The sequence below is a fragment of the Desmodus rotundus genome, chromosome 6 (genome assembly GCF_022682495.2).
Source record: "Desmodus rotundus isolate HL8 chromosome 6, HLdesRot8A.1, whole genome shotgun sequence".
Classification (NCBI taxonomy): Eukaryota; Metazoa; Chordata; class Mammalia; order Chiroptera; family Phyllostomidae; genus Desmodus; species Desmodus rotundus.
Genome location: NC_071392.1, coordinates 90,988,541 through 91,009,202, shown reverse-complemented (window position 1 = coordinate 91,009,202; position 20,662 = coordinate 90,988,541). Strand labels below are relative to the sequence as shown.

Genomic DNA, 20,662 nt, shown 5'->3' with positions numbered 1-20,662 from the left:
AAGAATTACAGGAAGCCCCTGACTTTCCGAGTCCCGTTCAGGGAGAGCACACCTGTCCCTGAGATGTGCCCAAGGGCCCGAGAAGAAGTGCCGGCGAGTCTCAGGGCTGGCCCAAGACAGCTGCCGGCCATGGGGACGGGACAGCCGGGACACGGCCTCTCCCTCCACGGCCCTAGCCAGCCTGCGGCCCACCTCCTCACCGAGACCTGAGCCGGTGGCGGCCCAACGGGCAGACCAGAGGGTTCCCCAGCAGGCCCCACCTAGAGAACTCACAGCCAGCTCCTGCCTCAGTTCCCAGCTGGTCACCCACGCTACAAATGTCAAATGTCCGACGTGCCACACTGAACGCGGGCCAGTCCCTCACACTCAGTCCTGCTGAGGTGGAGGCAGAGGCAGATGGAGAGAAAGCGTGGTGACCCCCTGCTGGTTGTTTCTCTGGAGACGCCCTCTTCTCTGCTGGCCCCTGAAAACCTGAGCCCCCGGCTGGGGGCGGGGGGTGGCATCCCGCGCTGGTGAGAAAACATGAAGGGACTGAGACGCACTGGCACGTACAGAACGCCAGGTGCTGCAAAGCACAGCAGAGGGGATACAGTCAGCGGAGTGGAGTAACTACGTACAGTGTCCAACGGGTGTTAGATTTGTGGGGGATCACTTATGTTTAATCACATACATCAATAATAACTGAACAGTAAAAAATTATCCAAAGTTAAAAAAAAGATTAAAGAAAAAGAAAAGAGCAAGTAAATGTACTGAAAAACTTAAAAGAATTGACATTCCCAGAAAAAAGTTAGCATACGTCATTCAGGACCTTTCCTTCTATACACACGCAAGCTACATTTTCACATAAAGTGAAACACTACGTGTAAGTTTTACAAGCTGCTTTTTCACGTAGCAATATATACTGATGGCTTTCCATTTGAACTTACACTGATGTACCCCATTCTTTTTAAAGGCTGCCTAGTACTTCGACTTACAGATGAAAAACGTTATCAGTCCCTCTTTTCTGAGCCCCATTCCCAACGCTCTGAAATGCACCGCCTGGGCCTGCACCAGCTGAGCTAGGCGGGGCGCGGTGCAGAGGCTGGGCCACGACCCTGACTCCCTCACGCCCAGGGACTGATGAGTCAAAGGTGAAGGGAAGCTGCCTGACCGTGCCTCTCTGCTCACAACGTTTGACCATCAGCAACACTCCCTTTTACCCTGTAATTACATGCATTAGCGTTTTCTCAAGTTTCAAAAAAGAATCTGGGGAAGCATTAGGTGGGTGTTGCCTCTGGGCTGTCCCAGGCCAGCCTCTAACGAGCCCCACAGCACGGCGTGGGCACCGAGCCCGAGTCTGCACCTGACAGGACCCGTGGGGAGCACGCGGACAGACCTGCATCTCCCCAGCAAACGTGTGGTCAACGTCGTCTGACTTAAAGTACGGCTGGGCAGCTGTGGGTGAAAGACAGGAGAATACTTAATACCTCCAGTTTACCGAGTCCTACTTGCAAGCATTTAAGGCTTCCACACTCCAAGAAAGGCCCTTTGCCATTACACTGGCCTTCAGCAAGTCCTCTGAGACAGGAGGGGACACAGGGACGTCTGCAGGTCGAGGTTCTCAGCCTGCTGGAAGGACGCTGGACCACTGACTGCGGAGTGGGCTCAGGGTGCCCTGCCGGGGCGAGCGGCTCGTACCTTGTACAGCGGACGACGCACGTCGATGGGGCAGTTCTGGATGACTTCGTCCACAACGTCCGAGATGGACTCCATGAAATCTGGGTTGGCAAACTGCATTTTATGTAGATACAAAAGAAACGTTACACATTTCCCTCAACAGGAAAACATAAAACTACTTTTTAAAAAGCGTCTTCAGCAAATACAGAACTGACTGTACCTGTGACCACGGCATGTGGGAATGGACAGAATGTCAGATGAAGCCCACACGACTGTGTGTGCGGACCAGTGACAACATGTGCCCTCGAGAGAGGGAGGGAAACTACCCAACACGACAAAAGCAGACGGCCCGTGTCACACACACGGTGAGACGTGCCGACGGGAGCTCGCCAAAGTGTGGGCACGGTGCGTGTGAAATGCCAAGAAACACTGAGAGTGTATAACGAACACATCGGTTAGGACACTAATTCATGAAAAAACCAGCCAGGGTTAACGAGACAAAAACACAGTGAGTGAAAGGTCGCTGCGCGGCGCCTTTCCAACGAAGCGACATCACATCCGTGTCGCTGAGGAAACGGCCTTAGCTTCGGTTCCCGAAGTTACATGAGCTAAAGCACAAATAATGCCGTCTGTCACATCTGAAATACGTTTTAAAATCAAGGGGCGCTTTGACGCACTCGAGCCCTGAGGGAGGAGGAGCTGGCACCCAGCTGCTCGCCAGCTGTCCACTGCACACGGCCAGCTGCAGGCCTCCTGCAAATCAGCGCGGTCAAGGGCACGCATGGACCGGCGGGACACTATGAGGTTCAGCGGTGCACACGCGTTGCGCCACTTCCCCGCACAAAACAGTCCTGTGTCCATCTGAAGATGGGCAGAGGCTGGCAACCTACCTACTGAATACAAACTGAATCAGGCAGGAAGACATACCAAACTATTTTAAAAATGCATTTTTTCAGCCCTGCCTGGCATGGCTCAGTGCACTGAGCGCAGGACTGTGAACTAAAGGGTCAATGGTTCGACTCCCAGTCAGGACACATGCCCGGGTTGTGGGCCAGGTCCCCAATAGGGGGCGCGCAAGAGGCGACCACACATTGACGTTTCTCTCCCTCGTTTTCTCCCTCCGTTTCTCTGAAAATAAATAAATTTTTTTTAAATGCATTCTATTTAAACCTTAATTACTGCACCTACAAAAGTAACGATGGTAATTTGTGACCGCCCGCTAAAAGGGTGACAGCCGTGATTGTCACTGAGCAGCACACAGTGGGAAGGCCAGCCCACGGACAGAGGCTGTAACCACAGTGACTGGTGGCCGGGGCACAGCAGGCAGGCGTCCTGGGTGAGAAGCTGGCATCGGGTGGAAAGGTTACGTTACCCACTTTACACAGGGGCACCCCGCGCTCGGTCACTGAGGCCGCTTGTCGTCACATCAGTGTGCAACTCGTCCCAATTCCACTGTCTTCGACTGCTCTTCCAGCTCCTCCCTCACACCCGTGGTCTAACGGGTCACCGACTGCGCACGGGTAAGCCAGGCCACAGAGAGGCAAAGGGACAGGGGCGCGCGTGCCAGCCCGCTGTGCTCACACAGGGCGGTCCACTCGTTTGGGGACTGGGACCTGACCGTCACGCACTCGAGGGGGCGGCGTCGCCCCACACACGCTGCCCTTCAACACACTGCGGGGGAAGGGCCTCACCTCCGGGTGAAAGAAGATTTCGGGCCCCAGGAACCGCTCGTAGCCCACGTCGACGACGAACTGCTTCTGGTTGATGGCGTTGATGCCCGTGTACTGCTTGATCCACCTCCGGGGGTCCACGTCGTACTTGGCAAATTCCTTGACTATGTCGGGGCAAATGTAACAGTATTTCTCCTGCACACACACACACACAGACGCCACCAGGCATTAGCCACCAACCCAGAGCCTCCTCTGACAGAGGCCCGTGACCCAAGCCTTAAACACCCCCGACGGGTAGGGGGGTGGACAAGCCCTCGGGCCTCGCGTCTGTCGTCCGGCACAGGAGACAGGACCACGCTTGGATTTCAGGCACGTAAAGCTGCTCTCTTTGCAACTCAGCCGTTATTCTCAGCTTCACTGCCTCCAATTTGTTGCCATAGTACCTGAAATAACATCTCAAAGCATCTCCGAAGTACCCTGTCTCCATCTCCCCTTTCCTTATTCCCATTAGGTCTCCACAGGGCACCTGCCTCAGGGACTCCCTGCACAGCACTTCCTGACGCCCACCCTGACCAGTCGGCCAGCTGTCAACCTCCTGCGCAGTCTGACCCCGTGTGGTCGTCGGCCCCATGGCAGAATGTACTGCATGCCAGGGCACACGTCAACAGTACCCACTGACCCCTGCCCTGGAGCACGCCCCCGGCTGCGAGTCCCTAACAACTGAGCAGGTGACACAGCAGGTCACCAGGTGGTAGGAGGCATGGAAACAAGGCAAGGCAGACCTAGGGGGCCGGGAGTCTGCTGCTGTTGTGCAGGAGAACGTGTCCGTGGCTCACCGTGGACTGCCAGCCGGGGTGTGCCATTCCCTTTGCATGTGTGGGCGCTGGAAGGGGGTCTTTGGGCAGATCACCTGTCCTCAGCGCTAACCTCAGTAAAGCTGCAGGTGGCGCTTGAGTACCAGCTTCTGGAAGCCAGCCTCCTGTGGGCAGACGTGCAGAGGTACGGAGCCCGGGACGGCCTGGCTTCAGGGTCTGCAGGGTGATCCGCAGCTGCTGGGTCAGCCCTGCTCCCTGTGCAGCACACGGAGCCCCCACTGCAGGGCAGGAGCCCCCTGGTGCTCATACACGTTTTGGAAGAACCTCTGAAGGTGTTCTCACGACGTGAACTCGGAAGTTCTTAGCATCCCTGAACCATAGGCTAATACCACCCCTGATCCACTGACAGGGTTCGAAGACTGGTGGGCGGGTTGCTACGCGACACTGTGCTCCCTGACGGCAGAGAGGGCGGGCCAGTGGGGACGGTGAAAAGCCACCAGGCTGAAGACAGAGCTTTACGCCGTGCCCGGAGGCCTGGTCAGTGCTTAGGGCAGCGCAGCCAGCTGAGTGCTGGACTCCTGCCCCAGGATGGTGGGAGCTACGGTCCACACAGCCTCGGGCCTGCCCGCAGCCCAGGGCACAGCCACGGCAGGGACCCAACGAGGGGAAGCCCTCCACTCCTTCCGGGGGCTCTCCTTTACAGAAAGAGGCGAGGCGAGGCGAGGGCGAGCCACAGGGCCGACAGCCCGCAATGGCAGGGTCAGTGCAGCTCTCTCGGGAGCCTCGTGAAAGGAGTCCCTTCACGCCCGACCTTCGTGGCCTGGGTGGGCCAGCTCTGAGCTCAGGGTCCACACCGGATCCCAGAGAGCCAGGGAGCAGAGTAAAAGCCACCCTGGGGACCAGAAGCAGCCCCAGGGGTCGTCACACTCAGGAACCTTTACTGACAGCCGCCGGCTCAGCCCCTGAGTGTCAGGGACAGGGGTTCAGTTCTGATTCACGTTCGTGACAGACTTGGGGGGCACGGGAGTTTGGGTCCTATATCCAAACTGTGTTTCATTGAAGAGAGGCAAGGGAAGGAAGAGGGGAAATCTTGGCGAGCATTTAAGTCTAAAAAAGCAAGTCTGATGATACTTCTGCAAACTTTCCCCAGTTGGAAAGGGTCGCCTCCCATCAGCCCCCACGGCAGCTCCGAACCACAGGAGAGGCTCACGCTCGCATCCGCACTGAAATTCTCCTCAGAAACACACAGAGCCCTCCTCTCACCGTGCACAAAATGATGATCCTGGCGTGACTAAGAACCTCTTGCATTCTGACTAAAAATAGTAACCACCTGTCCCACTTCTGCAGCGCGGAAGCTCCCCTAGAGCGGCCTGTCATCTGCGACTCACACAGGGACACAGGGACACCGAGCAAACCAGTGCTGCGACGTGTGAGTGCGCACCAAGGTTCCCTCCTCCCATCCCATCGCCTGGATGGAGGAGCTTCCCGCACCTCGTCCAGCACGGTGCCTGGAGTCAGCAATCACAGGCAGGCTCTGGTGGACGGTCCTGGGTGCTGGACCACGCACTGTTCTGCACGGCAGTTCTCAGGGAACGCCCCACAGGGCGGGGACTGGGAAGGAGTGCAGTGCTGGCTACGGCCCAGGGCTCCCAGTTGTAACTGCTGGGCCACTAGCTCCTGTTCCAGAAACAGGCCGCAGGTGTAGGGCGTGCGGAAGACCATTCAGCTAACCTGAGGTTCTGTCTAAGAAGGCCCCAGTCACCTGGGGCTGCAACGTAGCCGGGGCTCCGTCAGTTCCCAGGCCACTGCAGTGCTGACCTGAGCGCTGGGTCCTTCACCCCCATCCGGGATTCAGGCAGTAAACAGAGCAAGACCCACACTGGCAGGGACGGGAGAGGAAGGAAGGGGGCACCAGCTCTCTCTCACCCCCAAACTAGCCCGTTTCCCACCCATTTTTACCTTAATGGCTTTGGCGGTCTCCAGGGATTGCTCGGGAGGGATTCCCACCTCCCTCTCCCTGAGCAGCTGCTGGATGAAATACGTGATGTCCCTGCCCGCGACGGGGATGTGTTTGATGCAGCTCCCGATGACGTAGCCTTCTGCCTGGGGAGGACAGGGGCACAGGACACGTGAGCGACTGGGCTTGCGGAGCCCCCCAGCTGCCCCATGCGGCACCTCGGACGCGTCCTCTGAAGTGACAGTGTTCACCACCCCGCCAACGTGACCCGCCCTCTCCACCAGCAACGGAAGTGACGCCTTCATCAGGAAAACGCCTAGAAAAACCACAAGGGACGGCCCACCTCCTAAAAGAGATGCTGATGTCGGAACTGTGAGCCCCGTCTCTTTTCAGTCCTTAATCACAAGGGAAGGGTTTAGTTTATCTGTAAACTGCTAATCCGCTATAAACCTACTTTTATTTAAAAATCGACAACTCGGTTAAGTTAGCAGCCCTTCGGTTCTAAGGACCTGGATTCCAACTCCGGCCGCACCCTTGCCAGCCGAGTGACTGGGGCGCATCTGTGGCCGCTTCAGCCCAGGGCCTGTGTCCAAAGTACAGAGTGAGTGATGGCCCTCAGCGTGACAAGGCGGAGTGCCAGACCACAGCCAGTCCAGCGCCCGTCAGGAGCAATCCCATCAGTCCACTGACCACCACGCTGACACCGGCGCTGGTCACACCTCGGGCCCACTCCCTGGGCCGCCTGCCTGAACCAGAGGCTCGCCGGCAGTGGCAGGAGTGGGATGCAGCCCAGCACCCACGTGTGCGGGCCAAGGCCTCACATGCCCAGCGCGGCCCCAGGCCCCTCACCGACCTTCCTGAGGGCATGGCTGGTGGGAAGCTGCGTGCCTGGACATACACCCAGCTCCCTCCCCGGGGATGGTGGTCGGAGCGGACCCCTCCCACCGCAGTGGGAGTGACACCCCCATTCCACAGAACAGCACCAGCCTCGGTGCCCGTGCCCAGGTGTGGCAGGGGGCGAGGCAGGGAACCGCTGGCCACGTTTCACAGAGGGATGTGTCCCAAGGTTCTGAGCCCCGGCTACGGCCACACTAAGTTTCAAGGACAAGTCACCACACCCCCTTCTGTTCCTGTCTGAGGTGCCTAACGTCCAAGAGCAAGAGCAGACTTGCCTTTCCCCAAGATCTGAGTTGTTTGTAAAACATTTTAAGTGGGAGGTAAAATTTATGTCCAAATTATTAACACAGCAGAGACCAACTTGAAGCCGTAAGTCAGCACACTAAGCACAACTCCGAGCGTATTACACGATCGGAACACAAAGCCAGACAGCTCTGCTATTCACCTGAGCTCACCGTGAGGCTAAGGAAGGGCCCCTGGCTCTGCCGCCAGCACCGGACTGGTTCTCTGGGTGGGCCGGTGGGTCATTTTATATTCTCCTTTCCAGTTCTCTGTTTTATCCAAATTTTGTAAGACAAATGTAATTTTTTTTCAGGAAAAACCCAAACTACAACTTTCCCTGCGGGCCTGTACACCGGGGAAAACCTGTGTTCTGTTCTTCTCCTCAGTCGGGTACAGGAGAGAGTGGGCAGCGGGGGACGCAGGGCCCAGGGCGGGAGCTGCTCCGGGCTGAGAGGAGACCCTCAGGGAGAGGAGAGTGGGGCGCCTCCAGTCGGTGTCACCAGCCAAGCGCGGTGGCACCAACCCCTCTCAGTGACGCACAGCAGGAGCACGGGTCCGAGACGGGCCTGCAGGAGCTCCGAGCACAGGGGACTCTGCGAGAACGCCTGGAGTCCCTTCCGTCCCTCCGACCCCGGAGAGGCACAGCCCAAGGCAGCCTGGCCGGGGCCCGGGCCAGGGAGGAACGGGACTCTTCTGCGCTAACCTCCCCTCCGGGAGCTCTGGCCTTTGAGGAGGAGAAGCATCAGCAGCGAGCTGTTCCTCCAAGTCCTGACGTGAGATGCAGACGGACGGCTTTCCCAATGAAAGCAAAGGAACCGAGGAAGAGCGCCAGCCTGCCTCCTTAGCAGGCCTTCTCCATGCACCGCCCCCCGCACGTGCAGTCCGGGTGAGTGCAATGCACTGACCCTGAGTGGTGGGCCCGGCTGCCTCTGGGGGCGGGGCTGACTCCCCACCCTCCACACACACCCCCTGCGCCCCATACCCTCCCTCCCAACTGTGTCAATTTATTTTCGCAAAAACAACTTTAAACAGTCCATTTAAATAGCTTACTGGGCCAAACCAAGAAACAGAAAGCCCCGATTGGGGGTCACTCCTCTAATATTTGGAATGCACAACTGAAGCGCGACCACGCAGAGCATCTGCGAGTCCCAGCGCACACTCCATCTTTCCTGGCTCCTAAACAAGTTTCCAAACTGCCGTGGCCACTTCTCTGAAGCAGGAGGTGGGTGAAGCCACCGTGTCCTGTCACAGAGGAGAGGCAATCCTTCCGGTGGTCGCACACCCAACAAATGGGATTCCCAGGGTGGCAGGCCTATCCCCAGCGGGAGGACCACACACAGGAGAGCCCTCCCTTCCAGGGACTGCGACACGGACAGGAGGCAGAGTAGGAGACCCCGCTGCGGGCGGCCCCGCAGATTTAGAACTGCCTCTCCTCGGGCGCGGGCGTCCTCTCCCTTCTCACGCACCTGGTTTAAACACTCTCATTTCCTTCTCTGCGTACAGCTGTGACTTTGCAAGTGGCAGTTTAATTACAGAAGAGGTTTTCGTCTTTAACGTGCTCCCTTACCTCCCACCAGGTGAGTCCCGCAGAGAGGGAGGCCCTGACGGGCCTGCTTACCACTGGGATAGCGTGGGTGACGCCGTCCCCGCTGTCAATGATGATCCCAGTGAGCGTGCGCTCACCCACCTGCCGAGACGTCCAGGAGGCCGCCAGGGCCAGCACCGCCTGCTCCGAGAAGGACCCATCAGCGCACAGCACTGTTCTGAGGGCGTCTGCACGCTGCTTCTCAGGCTCGAGCAGTAAGGTCCTTCTTGCCGAGTAAGTCTGAATGACTCTTCCCCTCCCCCATCCTCCCCCCCCTGCAAAATTCAAACCCCAAATTGAACCAGGAGCATGCAAATTCTGTATACTTAAACTGGAGGGCTCATTTTTAATGAAATAACTCAACTTTGTACAAAGAAAAGCCAGGGAGACAGGATTTGGGTATGGAACCGGGAGAGGGCACTTCAACCTCCCAGTCCCCAATGGGGTCCACGGACAGGCTGCAGGAAGAACACACGTGGGGGGTCTGTGAGAGACAGGTTCCCAGCCCCACCCAGAAAGTCTACACCGGTGGGGCTCGGACACTGCTTCTCAACCAGGGCCACGCTGCCCTCCAGGGGACACCGGGAAATGCCCAGTGCCATGTTCTGTCACACCTCGGGGAGGAGAGGCTGGTGGTGGTGCTTCCCCTCATGAGTCAAGGCCAGAGATGCTGCTAAATCCCCTGCAAGGCACAGGACGCCCCACCACAAAGACCTGCTCGGTCCAAAGCACTGCGGCTGGAAAACTTCAGTCTGAGATGAACAGGAGGTGTGTGTGAGTGTGTGGGTGTGTGTGTGAGTGTGCTCCTGTGTGTGGCTGTGTGTTAAAGTGCATGTGTGTGTGCATGTGTGAGAGTTGTGAGTGTGTGAGTGTGCTCCTGCGTGTGGCTGTGTGTTAAAGTGCATGTGTGTGTATGTATGAGTTGTGTGTGTGTGTGCTCCTGCATGTGGCTGTGTGTTAAAGTGCATGTGTGTGAGTTGTGAGTGTGTGTGAGTGTGCTCCTGTGTGTGGTTGTGTGTTAAAGTGGTGTGTGTGTGCATGTATGAGAGTTGTGTGTGTGTGTGCTCCTGCATGTGGCTGTGTGTTAAAGTGCATGTGTGTGAGTTGTGAGTGTGTGTGTGAGTGTGCTCCTGCGTGTGGCTGTGTGTTAAAGTGCATGTGTGTGTGAGAGTTGTGTGTGTGAGTGTGCTCCTGCGTGTGGCTGTGTGTTAAAGTGTGTGTGTGTGCGTGTGTGAGAGTTGTGAGTGTGTGTGTGTTGCGGGAGTGGCAGAGGGAAGAATGCAGAGCACCATCGTACAACAGAGCGCTTTGGAATCAGCGTTGGGCCCACCACGAGCCAGCGACGACCCTTTGGGAATGAGAAACATCACTTGGCTTTTACCTGAACTGCAATGTAGAGTCCCGGTACATTAAAAGATTCAAACATAATTTCTGCAAGATACTCTCGGTTTTCTGGAGTGTTCAGTGGAGGTTCTGTCTGTAAGAAAACAGTCATATGTTTAGTATTCACCCAGATTTCATGTAATCACATCAGAGCCGTAAAGTTAACCAAGAAACACGATAATGAGGATGCTGTGCAGGGAGCAGACCAGAGAGGCTCATTACAGAAATCTGGCCGTTCGGGATGTCAGATGGCAGAGTGAAGGCCTCTCCGGACACCGCTGCCCTCAGTGACCACCCCACACCAAGGACGAGTTTCAGAAGAGAAAATTCTGGCTTCGGCAACAAAGCGCCTGAGCACCCGGAGACTGGACAGATCTGCAGCAAGTTGCCAAGGGCAACAGAAACTCCACCAAGACAAGGGAGATGCACCGAGAGACCCCCCAGGGGCTTTGAGTCGCAGAAACATGAGAGAGTTCTCCAAAGAGCAGAAGCAGAGGCGGCCCTTGCTTCGAGCAAGAAGAGCAGTTTGGGCAGACCAGCCACAGCGCGCAGGAGTGAGGCCAGACGAACGCCTTCGCCATTGGCTGCAGGGCAGCAGAATCCTGAGCAGAAGCAGCTTCCCCCAGACTGTGCCCTGTCCACTCCCCTGCCTAAGGTCACACACACAGGCAGTCCCGGAAGAACTCCCCTCATTCAAAGATGAGGAAAGAACACACAGAAGGTAGCCAAAGACCATAGAAAAGGCTGAAGAAAAAGAGAGGGAAGAGAGAAAAGTCGTAGGAAAAACAACTGGCAGATGGAAGACCCATACCCAGAAAAATATAAAAATAAAGCATATAGAAATCACAGCCAAAGACATTGCAAAAACTTCGAGTATCTATTTTAAAATCATAGCCATTATCAAATGGGAGGAAATATCAGGGTTAAAGGAAGATAAAAAGAATAAGTAAACCTGCTCTTTTTCATTCAGCAGTATGCTGTGAATTTTCCCATGTCAGTAAGTATGGACATACGTCACATATTTAAAGCTGCAAAAGAAAAGAAAAAGAATAAATAAAAATTCTGAGAGCCTTTTGGGGGAAAAGAAAGCCCACATCACCCTTTGCTATGGACTGAACCTTGTCCACAAAATTCCTGTTGAACCCCAAACCCAAGCCTGACTGTATTTGGAGACCTATAGGACCGCGATGCCTTCATTAGGAATAGACACCAGGGTGCTCTCACCTGCCCACCAGCCGAGGAAAGGCCACGCAAGGACGCTCGGAAAAGGCACCACCCTCACGCAAGCCAGGAAGACAGGCCGCCCCAGACACCAGCCCTCACTGCACCCCGACCAGGACCTAAGGCCTGGAGAGCAGCGAGAAGACAAGTGTCTGCTGTTGGGGCGCCCCCGCTGGTGGTGTTGCATCACTGCAGCTCGAGCGCACTGAAACACCCTGAGGTGGGGGGCGGCCAGCGTCACCGGCAACGCGGGGAGGACTGACAGCCTTCACGGTAGGGAGGCGGGGCCGCACTCCCCACCTGACCGCACCGTCCACCCAGTGCCAGGCAAAAGCAAGTGTCTTTCAGCACGGGGAACCTGGCCCCTGAGCCCCGCACGACTTCACTGTTGGAAGGTAAACGTCAGCCAAACGAGAAGGCAGAGAGTCTAGCCGAAGACGCGCAGTAAGCTTCAGATGAGAGACGAAAGGTTTTTCCTCCCTGGGAATTGCAGTTACGGAACAGCATGTGATTTTCAAATTAAAACAGCGGAGAAGTTACCAAGTGAGATATGTAGCCATAAAGGGGAGAATGTAAAGACACCGATACCTCTCATGGGGGAATCGAAAGGTACTGTTTTAAACTGGCAAGTAGCAGAGGCATCGATGTACAGAAAGCTGTCAAGGCTGATGTTAGAGTCAGTTCAGTAACACAGTCAACCACAGGCAGAGGGCAGAGGCGAGGAAGGCGAGGAAGACGAGGGACGAGAGAGAAAATGTGGGAATGTGCCAACCTGGTCTCTCTTCGGGGCAGGAAGTAATCACCCTAAACAAACAGGGTGAAAGTGTCACATGGACTAAGCAAATACAGGGTGAAATTGCTAGAAAGAACACACACCCAACACAAAGCAGAGAGAAAACCAAGACTGGGTGTAAAACAGTGACACATAAATGAAAACACACTGAAAACAGAGAGCCTAACAATAAAGCGCTGACCTCGGACCAGACCGGGCGGTCACCGCGGCATGCCGGATGCACAGGGCTAGGAGCAATTCTGAAGTCAAGCAGCCGGGTCAAGCCCAGCCTCGGTTTCACTGATTGGGAGGTGATTTCCCCCTCCAGTCACAGCGAGCACCTACCTCACAGAGCTGGGGAGACGGAAGGAGTCCAAGTGCTTCTAGCAGCACCAGGCGTGAGGGGGAGCTCAGGGAAAGGGGTCACCAGTATGGAAATCATCGGCAGATCCAAGGGGGAAACTCAGCAATGGCACCCACAGGCAAGAGACCCTCCTAAGCCCAGGTGCCTCAGAGAGGCTGAGTCAGCGTTTGGGTGAGGGCGATAGTACCAGGTCAGGAGTGACCTGAGAGCCATCATTAAGGAACTGGTTAAATTGTGCCACACACATAAAATACAATACTTTGTGTTAATTAAAAAGGGTGAGCTCAAGTCCTGGCTGGAGGGGCTCAGTGGATTGGGCACCAGACCATGAAGCAAAGGATCGCAGGTTCAATTCCCAGTCAGGGCATGTGCCTGGGTTGCAGGCCAGGTCCCCAGTAGGGGGCGCATGAGAGGCAACCACACATTGATGTTTCTCTTCCTCTTTCTCCCTCCCTTCCCCCTCTCTAAAAATAAAAATAAAATAAAAAGGGTGAGCTCCATATATGCTGTTATGAAAGAGTTTCTATGATAAACTGTTAAAGGTATCTCCATACTGCAAACATGCTTAAACATTTTGTATTGACAATTTTTAATAAAAACTTTTTTTTAAATAGAAGGTATGGGGGAGGGGGGCATTGTTCAGTAGGGATTGTTCAGGAGGGATGGAAAAGCTCCAGACACCTGTTACACAGCCATGCAAATACAGTTACCATCACTGAACCTAAAAGTGGTTAGAAGGCAAATCTCATGTTATGCTTCTATCATGATTTCTAATTATTTTAAATAAGAAGTCAACGTGTTCAACAGCGTGTATACTTTGCCACCATTTGTACAAAGCAAAAGCACGTGCGTAATCCACGTGCCTGCACACACTTCACTCTGCAGGGACCAAGCCGGAACTGGCACAGTGCTGGGACCACGGCAGGAGAGAAGCACTGGGGACCCGCCCGCACCCCCGGGACCTGGTGTGTGGGGGTGCTTGCCTCGTCAAACAGGCAGGCCTGACTGTCCACCAGCACGGCAGTCCGTGTGCCCCCTGGATGGGCGAGAGAAAGCTTTCTCTAAAAGCATGGGGGAGAGGTAATGAAGTCCCACTCAAAAGCAGATGTAAATAAGGGACCTCAAAGTCACCCAACAACACGTGGCTTACTTGAATGTGCCTCCTCAGGGTTCAGATGAATACCTGCAACATACCTGTAATGCCCAGCACCTCGTTCTCACTCTCACTGTTAGACATTATTATTTCAGATTTCTCTCACTTAGAGCACGTGAGCTAATAGCTGTAGATTGTCCCAGTGCTGGTCACAGTGTGTCCCCGAAGGTACCTCCCCCCAGCCTGAAAAACGGGACCGATAACTACCTACCTCAGGGATGGCGGAGGGACGAAATACGTGAACACAGGTGAACACGGGGGAGGGGCAGGCACACAGCAAATGCGCGCTAAATGCCGGCTGTCACTATTTGGAATGGACTGCACACCAGAAGACACAACCTATGTTACAGCAACGAGGAAGGCGGTAAGACCAGGACATGCACAAGAGCACAGGACAGGAACAGGCGATTCACGAGAGGAAATTCAACTAGCAAGCAGGTGAAAAATACTGAAGGTCAAAGTTACCAAAAGTGCAAAAGAAACCGGCACCAACGCCAACAAGAGCACAAATACAGCCTCCGCGGGCCATGGGCTGGGGCAGTGGCCCGCCCAAGATTCCAAACCCATTCTCGCCACTGGCCCCCTCGTCACACACTGGTGGTTCCTTTTACGCAGGTACAGGAAAAGGTGTTTTGTGCAAAGACTACCTTATATTGTTTCTCGTTACACCAAGAAACTGGAAACAGAAGTAAACGTCTAAAAGCAGTGGGACTGCTAAGCGGACAAGAAGCACCCACTGGACGGATGGCGGACGGCCCGTAAGACAAGGGTCACGAAGGCTGTGGGAGAAGGGCGGGGAGAGGCGGGGGCGCGACGCCGAGTGTGAAATCATAAACACATGGCTGACAGGTTAAATGAAGCAGCCTGGATGCTCACACCCATTGTGCTGGCATGGCAGGGCTGGGGAGAGCCCGGGAGACGCCCTCCGCGTCTTCAGCGGCACATCAGCAGCTCCATAACAGGAACCTCAGGAGGAGGCACAGAGATGCCCGATGGGGCCTCCCAGTGGACTGACCACCCAGAGAGAAACCTCACAGCGCACCTGGACCCGGGGACCCCGGGCCTGCCGGCTGTCCAATGTGGATGGCACTCCCCATGCAGGTGGAACCCGGCCAGAGCTCTGAAAACGGCCCAATTCCCGTTTCGCCACTGTCTGCACCCCTGTGGCCACAGGGTGACGGCACACACCACCCAGTGCCTACCCCGGACCCAGTGTCCCTCTGCCTCCCCGACTGACGCAGACTGACCACAGGGGCAACACCAGGCCCAGAGGAAGCCTGTCCCAGAACCCCCTGTATGGGGGTGGCGGAGGAGCTACCTTCTGGCCGGTAGGAGGCAAAAGCTGACGGATGCGGCTTCTAGAAAAGCTCCTCACAAGGCCGAGGGTAGCCTCAGGTAGCAGTCTCCCTTCTGCCCGCACCCCCACCTTTTCCTGGGCCAAGGAGGTGCCGAGGGCAGCTGCCAGCTCGCGTCCTTCGAATGGAGCCACATGCTGACCACCCCGGAGCTCTGGGGTCCCTCGCGACGCCAGGGAGCAGCCACGCCAGCACCGCCTCCCTGCTACTGGGCTGGCCAAGAAGTCCGCTCCGTTTCTTCCATTTCTTCCATACGACGGCTCCAGTAGCGCTTAGTTGTCTGTAACTTCATTCAAAACAACGTCGTGACATTGTATCGTGATAGCTGTGATTTTATTAGCGTGCATTTTTTAAAAACTTATCAAAATTGGTGAACTTTTCTGCAGCCATTTTAATATTGAAGATGGAAGAAAATACACAACATTTTCAGTGTATTATGCTTTATTATTTCAAGAAAGGTAAAATGCAGCTGAAATGCAAAAAAAAAATTGTGCAGTGTATGGGAAAGGTGCTGTGACTGATCGAAAGTGTCAGAAGTGGTTTGCAAAGTTTCTTGGTACTCTTGACATTTTGTCCAAATAATTCTTCACTGTGGGCTGTCTTATGCATTGGAAGATGTTTAGCTGCACCCCTGGCCTCTGCCCACTAGAAGCCTACAGTGGGACGTAGCCAACATACTCAAAATATCCAAATCAATAAAAGTTATTGATGAAAATTAAAAACGTGTCTTTTATTTTACGGAAAACAAGTAAAGGACTTAGTGGCCAATGCAATACAAACTTAACAATAAAACCCCTAACTGGTTTAAACTGCTGTTTTTTATACTTCTGTTACTTGCTACCAAACAATTCACCACCTGTGGAGGAGTCATATTAAAATCCATACACTTCCACTTATGGAATGTTTTACAATGTAATCAGGTGCCCTGGTTACTGAGCCGAATCCAGCTTATTAAGGGGATATCCTCCTGGGTTCTGTGAGCCATAATCATAAGCCCATTTCTCCCTCAATCCTCCGTTTCTTCTACTTTCACTACCAGTAGTTGTTCCTTTAGGAGGCCAATTTAAATAAAACTTTCCCAGACCATTATTTATAACAAGCTCTAAATTGGAGGTATCACGCTCTCCCTTTTTAACACTCAGACATATTAAAACATCACACGAACGCAAACTACATAAACATTTTTATTCATAACAATGGTGAAATATGATCTGGTATCGATTCCAAAACGAAAAATCGGTCATGGCCCTAAAACCAATCCACATTTCTGGATGAAGACAGCAAACCGCACACCGTACGTAATCCTGCCCCACCCGCCCCTGTAACTGCAGCACGGCAACCCTATTACCACATCTAAATCCCAACGGAGGGAGGCTGGGGGGTGGGGGAGGGATGGCAACCCAGTGGCAGCTACGAAGCACACAGGTGACTGGTCACTAACTGAGCAAGTCTGGGAAGCAGCGGCTGAAGGCCACCGGACAGAGCGGGTCTCTGGGCTTCTTGAGCACCGGGAGGGACACGCCGCATGGGAAGGCTCATCCACTATCAGCCTCACTGGCCACGGGGTGCCCACTGAGCCGGGTGCAGCTGGGAGGTGCTTCTGGAAAAGGGCACGGTCAGCAGACTGAGTGGGGAAATGTCCCTCCCCACGTGGGCAGCAACACCCATAACCCACCGAGGACCAGGAAGGAACAAAAAGATGACGGAAGGGTGACGTCCTCTCTCTTTATTTGCTCTTTCTCACTTCAATCACAGTCAAAGTCCCCAGTCTCTCCCGAAGGCACAACTAACTTTCCACCCACAGCACTGCGCTTCTCTGGAATACGTGGTTCTGCTTTGAACTCTAGGCGCTTTAGTGTCAGAGGACAGTGATTCCCGCGTGCTCTGCTCCATCCACACGACCAACTCAAGTGGGCTGAGTCTGTGAAACATCGTGAAAGGCAGGGGCCGTAATGAGCACCCGGTCTGCTTGGGTGGGCGGTCAGAGCAGTCGGGAAGAACTACCATGCCCGCTACGGAGGGATGCGCAACTTGGACCGCCTACTCAGACCCTTTGTACCGAGAACCCTTATCCCACGCAGCCGTTCAGCGAGGGCCTTCCACTCACTCCTGCAACCTGGCCAGCGCCCCTCGGCCTGCTTGCCCCTCTGCACCCGCCCCGCTCACTGCCCAGCGAGGACACGACCCTGCAGGAAAGGCCCTACTCTCATCGCCACGGTGACTGCACCCTGCAACGCACTGACTCGCAGACCTGAAAACAATATGGGGGGTTTGAAGGGTACAGGGATTGAGGAAGAAGGAAATAGGACTCAGGGACACGGACAAAGCACGGTGACTCAGGGGGAGTACAAGGGGGATAAATGGATAAATGGTGATGGAAAAAACACAATTAAAAAAGTAAAAAGAAAAAAATGAAGTGTGGATCAGAAAACAATACCTGTAACACAGTATTTTCTCATCTTTGACACACTTGGTTATTCTTGAACGTCCGCTACAGGTCTTCATTTTCGGCAAATGGACTTGAGCTTTTCTACATTCACACCAGACACTTCCCACCCTTTCCTGGCAGCTGGTTTTGCCTCACTAGCCTAAATACACCGGCTCAATCAGAGCAAAAAATCAGGAGAGCTTCCCTGTGGGCTGCGTCCTGGCTGTGCGTGTTGGCTCCACAGGCCTAGAATGCAAGGGCCCTCAGAGGGGAGGGGGACGGCCGGCCGGCTCCCGGCATGGTGAGCTAAGCAGATGGCACGGTGGGCTGGGCACAGCGCCGGCTCCTACGCCCTCCGCACCAGGCAGGCAGCAATGGGATGTGCTGGGGAAGGAAAGTGCCCAGTGGGACAGGTGGGCAGCTGTGATGTGTTCTGGCCACAAAGACAAGGCCACATGGGTACACTGGCAGCTTCCTGGCCCCGTTCACTGTGCGTGAACCGCTGGGAAGGCAGCGGGGGACACACACGGCACTCTGCAAACACCACTGCTGACTTCCGGTTGTGCAGGTACACCGGGAGGAAAGACTGGAGCCCCGCCGAGGGCTCGCTTGGACGGACATGCAGCAGACAGATTCCACTGTCACACAGCCTGGCAGCAGCACACGTGAAGCCAGAGGACCCTAAGGAGCACTGCACCCCGAACGTTAAGCAGTGCTACACAGCCGGGCCTGCCGGGGGCCCGCTCCCAGCGCCCCGCATGGAAAAGCCCAACGCTACAGCAGGGCGGTTTTAGTAGGCAGCTGATGTCGCCTGCAATTGCTCTCATAAAGCATGCATTTCAGACGTAATTAATTTTAACTCAAAGAAAACAGTTCGTGGTAGAAAACACGTAATAATGAGTATTACAATTAGGACGGAGTCCGTGACCACAAGGGAATTCTCATTTGTCTGCAAGGCTTCGTTTTGTTTGAACAAGTTCAAGTGGCATAATCAGGGCCCTAAACCTGTTCGACTTCACTTTACAGCAAAATTTAAACCCCGGCGAAAGAACACCTTGCCTTGGTTCCCTCTGCTCTAAGAAGCAAAAATACCGCCATCCAGCTACTCCCCAGCTGTCGAAGTGCACGGCGGTCTCCTACCCCACCAGTCCCTCCCTCCCCCTCCCTGGCTGTCAGAAGCCGCTGAGGCACCTATCCCCTGGGCCAGGTGACAGAGAGGGCCCCTCCCCGCCCAGGGAGAGGACCTGGACGGCCCTGACCCTGTCAGGCCTCCCCTGCTAGTGACCCGGTGAGGCAGTGGCGACGGGCCAACCTGCTGGGAAGGTCTCCAGGAATCTTCAAACGCGCACCCAGCTCTGAAAGCAGATGTACTGTGAGGCGGCACAGAGACCTGGGCCAGAGGGGGACCGACACAGGAGGCCAAGCTAGCGCAGCGGGCAGGCCTCGCTTCTGTTGCTGAGATAACCCACTCGGGGGCCACCTGACTCCAGGCTCCCTATTTGGGGAGATAATGAGCCCCTTTTGATTTTTACAGATCTACAGATTTTTGTTCAGCCTTCTGTTATTTGCCCCAAAAAGCAGCCTGATTCACACATGTTGTTTCAGCGAGTATCTCGGGTTCACAATCTACCGGTAGGCACTTTGGAGTTTACAGAGAGAGAGACCCCCTCTCGGCTGCAGTCACTCACCATTAAGAAGTAGTGATCCTCAGGCTCGGCTCGAAGGTACTTAAAAATGACCTGCTCCATGAACCTCTCCATTAGGTCCCAGTCCTCGATCATGCCGTGTCGTATCGGCCACTAAGGCGAGAGAGACCAGCATGTCAGGCTTGGGCTCCCACCGCAGGAGCAGCACCCGAAGGGCCAGGCGTGAGAGACCGAGTCGCTACAGAGCCCCGCCTCCCTGCATGAGTGAGTGGCGATCACTTACGGCACCAACGGGCACTTTAACAGAAAAGCTGTCGCGTAACTGTCTACACTCTAACGCAGCGGTCCCCAACCTCTGGGTCGCGGACCGGTACAGCTTGGGAACTGGGCCACGAGGGACACCCATGCACGGAAGAACCAGTCCCTGGTGCCAAAAAGGCTGGGCCGCTGCCCTCACGCCACCCACAGAGAACGTGTTAACACCGGAGAGGCAGGCGCAAAGCGAGGCTGCTCCACCTGCCGTCCGTCAGGAGTTTCTTCTCTTTTTTGGAACAAATGTCTCCGCAAATAATTTTAGTGCTGCCCTCTAGTGAACCAATCCGCAACTCTCCATATCGGACAGGTTAATTAGCCAACCTGTGATTGTCCATCGCGGCAGAGCCCGCCTGCACACGGAGTCCAGCACCCCGGAGTCCAGGCTGTGTCCCGGGGCCTCGAAAATCCACTCGATTCCCCAGTCAAAACAGCAACCACAAAACCTCCCGTCAAACGTAAGGATAAGATCACATGCGACTCACGAGCACAATTTCCAAACGGTCTACATTCTGCGTGGTTCGCTCTGCGGCGCTCTGCCCGGCTATTCGCCTGAACCGGGGCAGCCGGGGCTCACCTTTGTGGCGTACGTGGGTTTGTCTATCGCCTCGTCCCCGATGAAGAAGTCCAGGTCGTCCACGCCCCTCAATACTTTCCTCTGCGCTTGGTCCACCACCTTCGCCGACTCTCTGATGGCAATACCTTAAAAAAAAAAAAAAAAAAGCACAAAGATTTCCGTCACAATCCACATTTATTTGCATGATTAGGAAAGGATGACATAATCCCTAAGTATGTACAAGTAGATTTCCAACATCAGGGATTTACAGAGGGTCAAGGGGTCGCAGAGAGGACCGGTGCATAAAACACGGAGACCAGTTAGCATGTTGCGGCATTATTTTCTGCAGGGCGCAGGCACCCAGCTGGTCTGCTCTCAGTGCCCACAGACGCTACATCACTAGACTCCTCAGTTTCACCTGAAAAAACACAAGGTAGGAGACAAAACTACAAGCAGAATACAGAAGAGGAGAGACAACTGAAAAGTAATGCCTGTATGCTCTTACATCCTTTTAATAAAACTCTGCATCAGATAAACTTAAAATACGCCTCAGTTTGTTACAAAAGGAAAAGAACTGACTTCCCATTAAAAGGGAAAACGAGAAGGTGGC

At 54.7% G+C, this 20,662-nt stretch overlaps 1 protein-coding gene across 6 annotated transcripts in view; it reads right to left on the bottom strand.

The window, feature by feature from the left end:
• Positions 1–20,662, bottom strand: part of ACTR3B (actin related protein 3B) — a 47,029-nt gene that overhangs the window by 7,167 nt on the left and 19,200 nt on the right. For 3 of the 6 annotated variants that reach the window (XM_053926402.1, XM_053926406.1, XM_053926404.2), the window contains 7 exons: positions 20,074–20,198; positions 19,227–19,337; positions 10,244–10,339; positions 8,896–9,003; positions 6,101–6,244; positions 3,348–3,521; positions 1,678–1,770 (listed from right to left, as the gene is read on the bottom strand). In XM_053926402.1, coding sequence (XP_053782377.1) covers positions 1,678–1,770; positions 3,348–3,521; positions 6,101–6,244; positions 8,896–9,003; positions 10,244–10,339; positions 19,227–19,337; positions 20,074–20,198 — 851 coding nt within the window. Of the gene's footprint in view, positions 1–1,677; positions 1,771–3,347; positions 3,522–6,100; positions 6,245–8,895; positions 9,004–10,243; positions 10,340–11,197; positions 11,275–19,226; positions 19,338–20,073; positions 20,199–20,662 lie in introns of those variants that run through there. The other 3 variants (XM_053926403.1, XM_024564463.3, XM_053926405.2) reach the window with 3 other exon arrangements.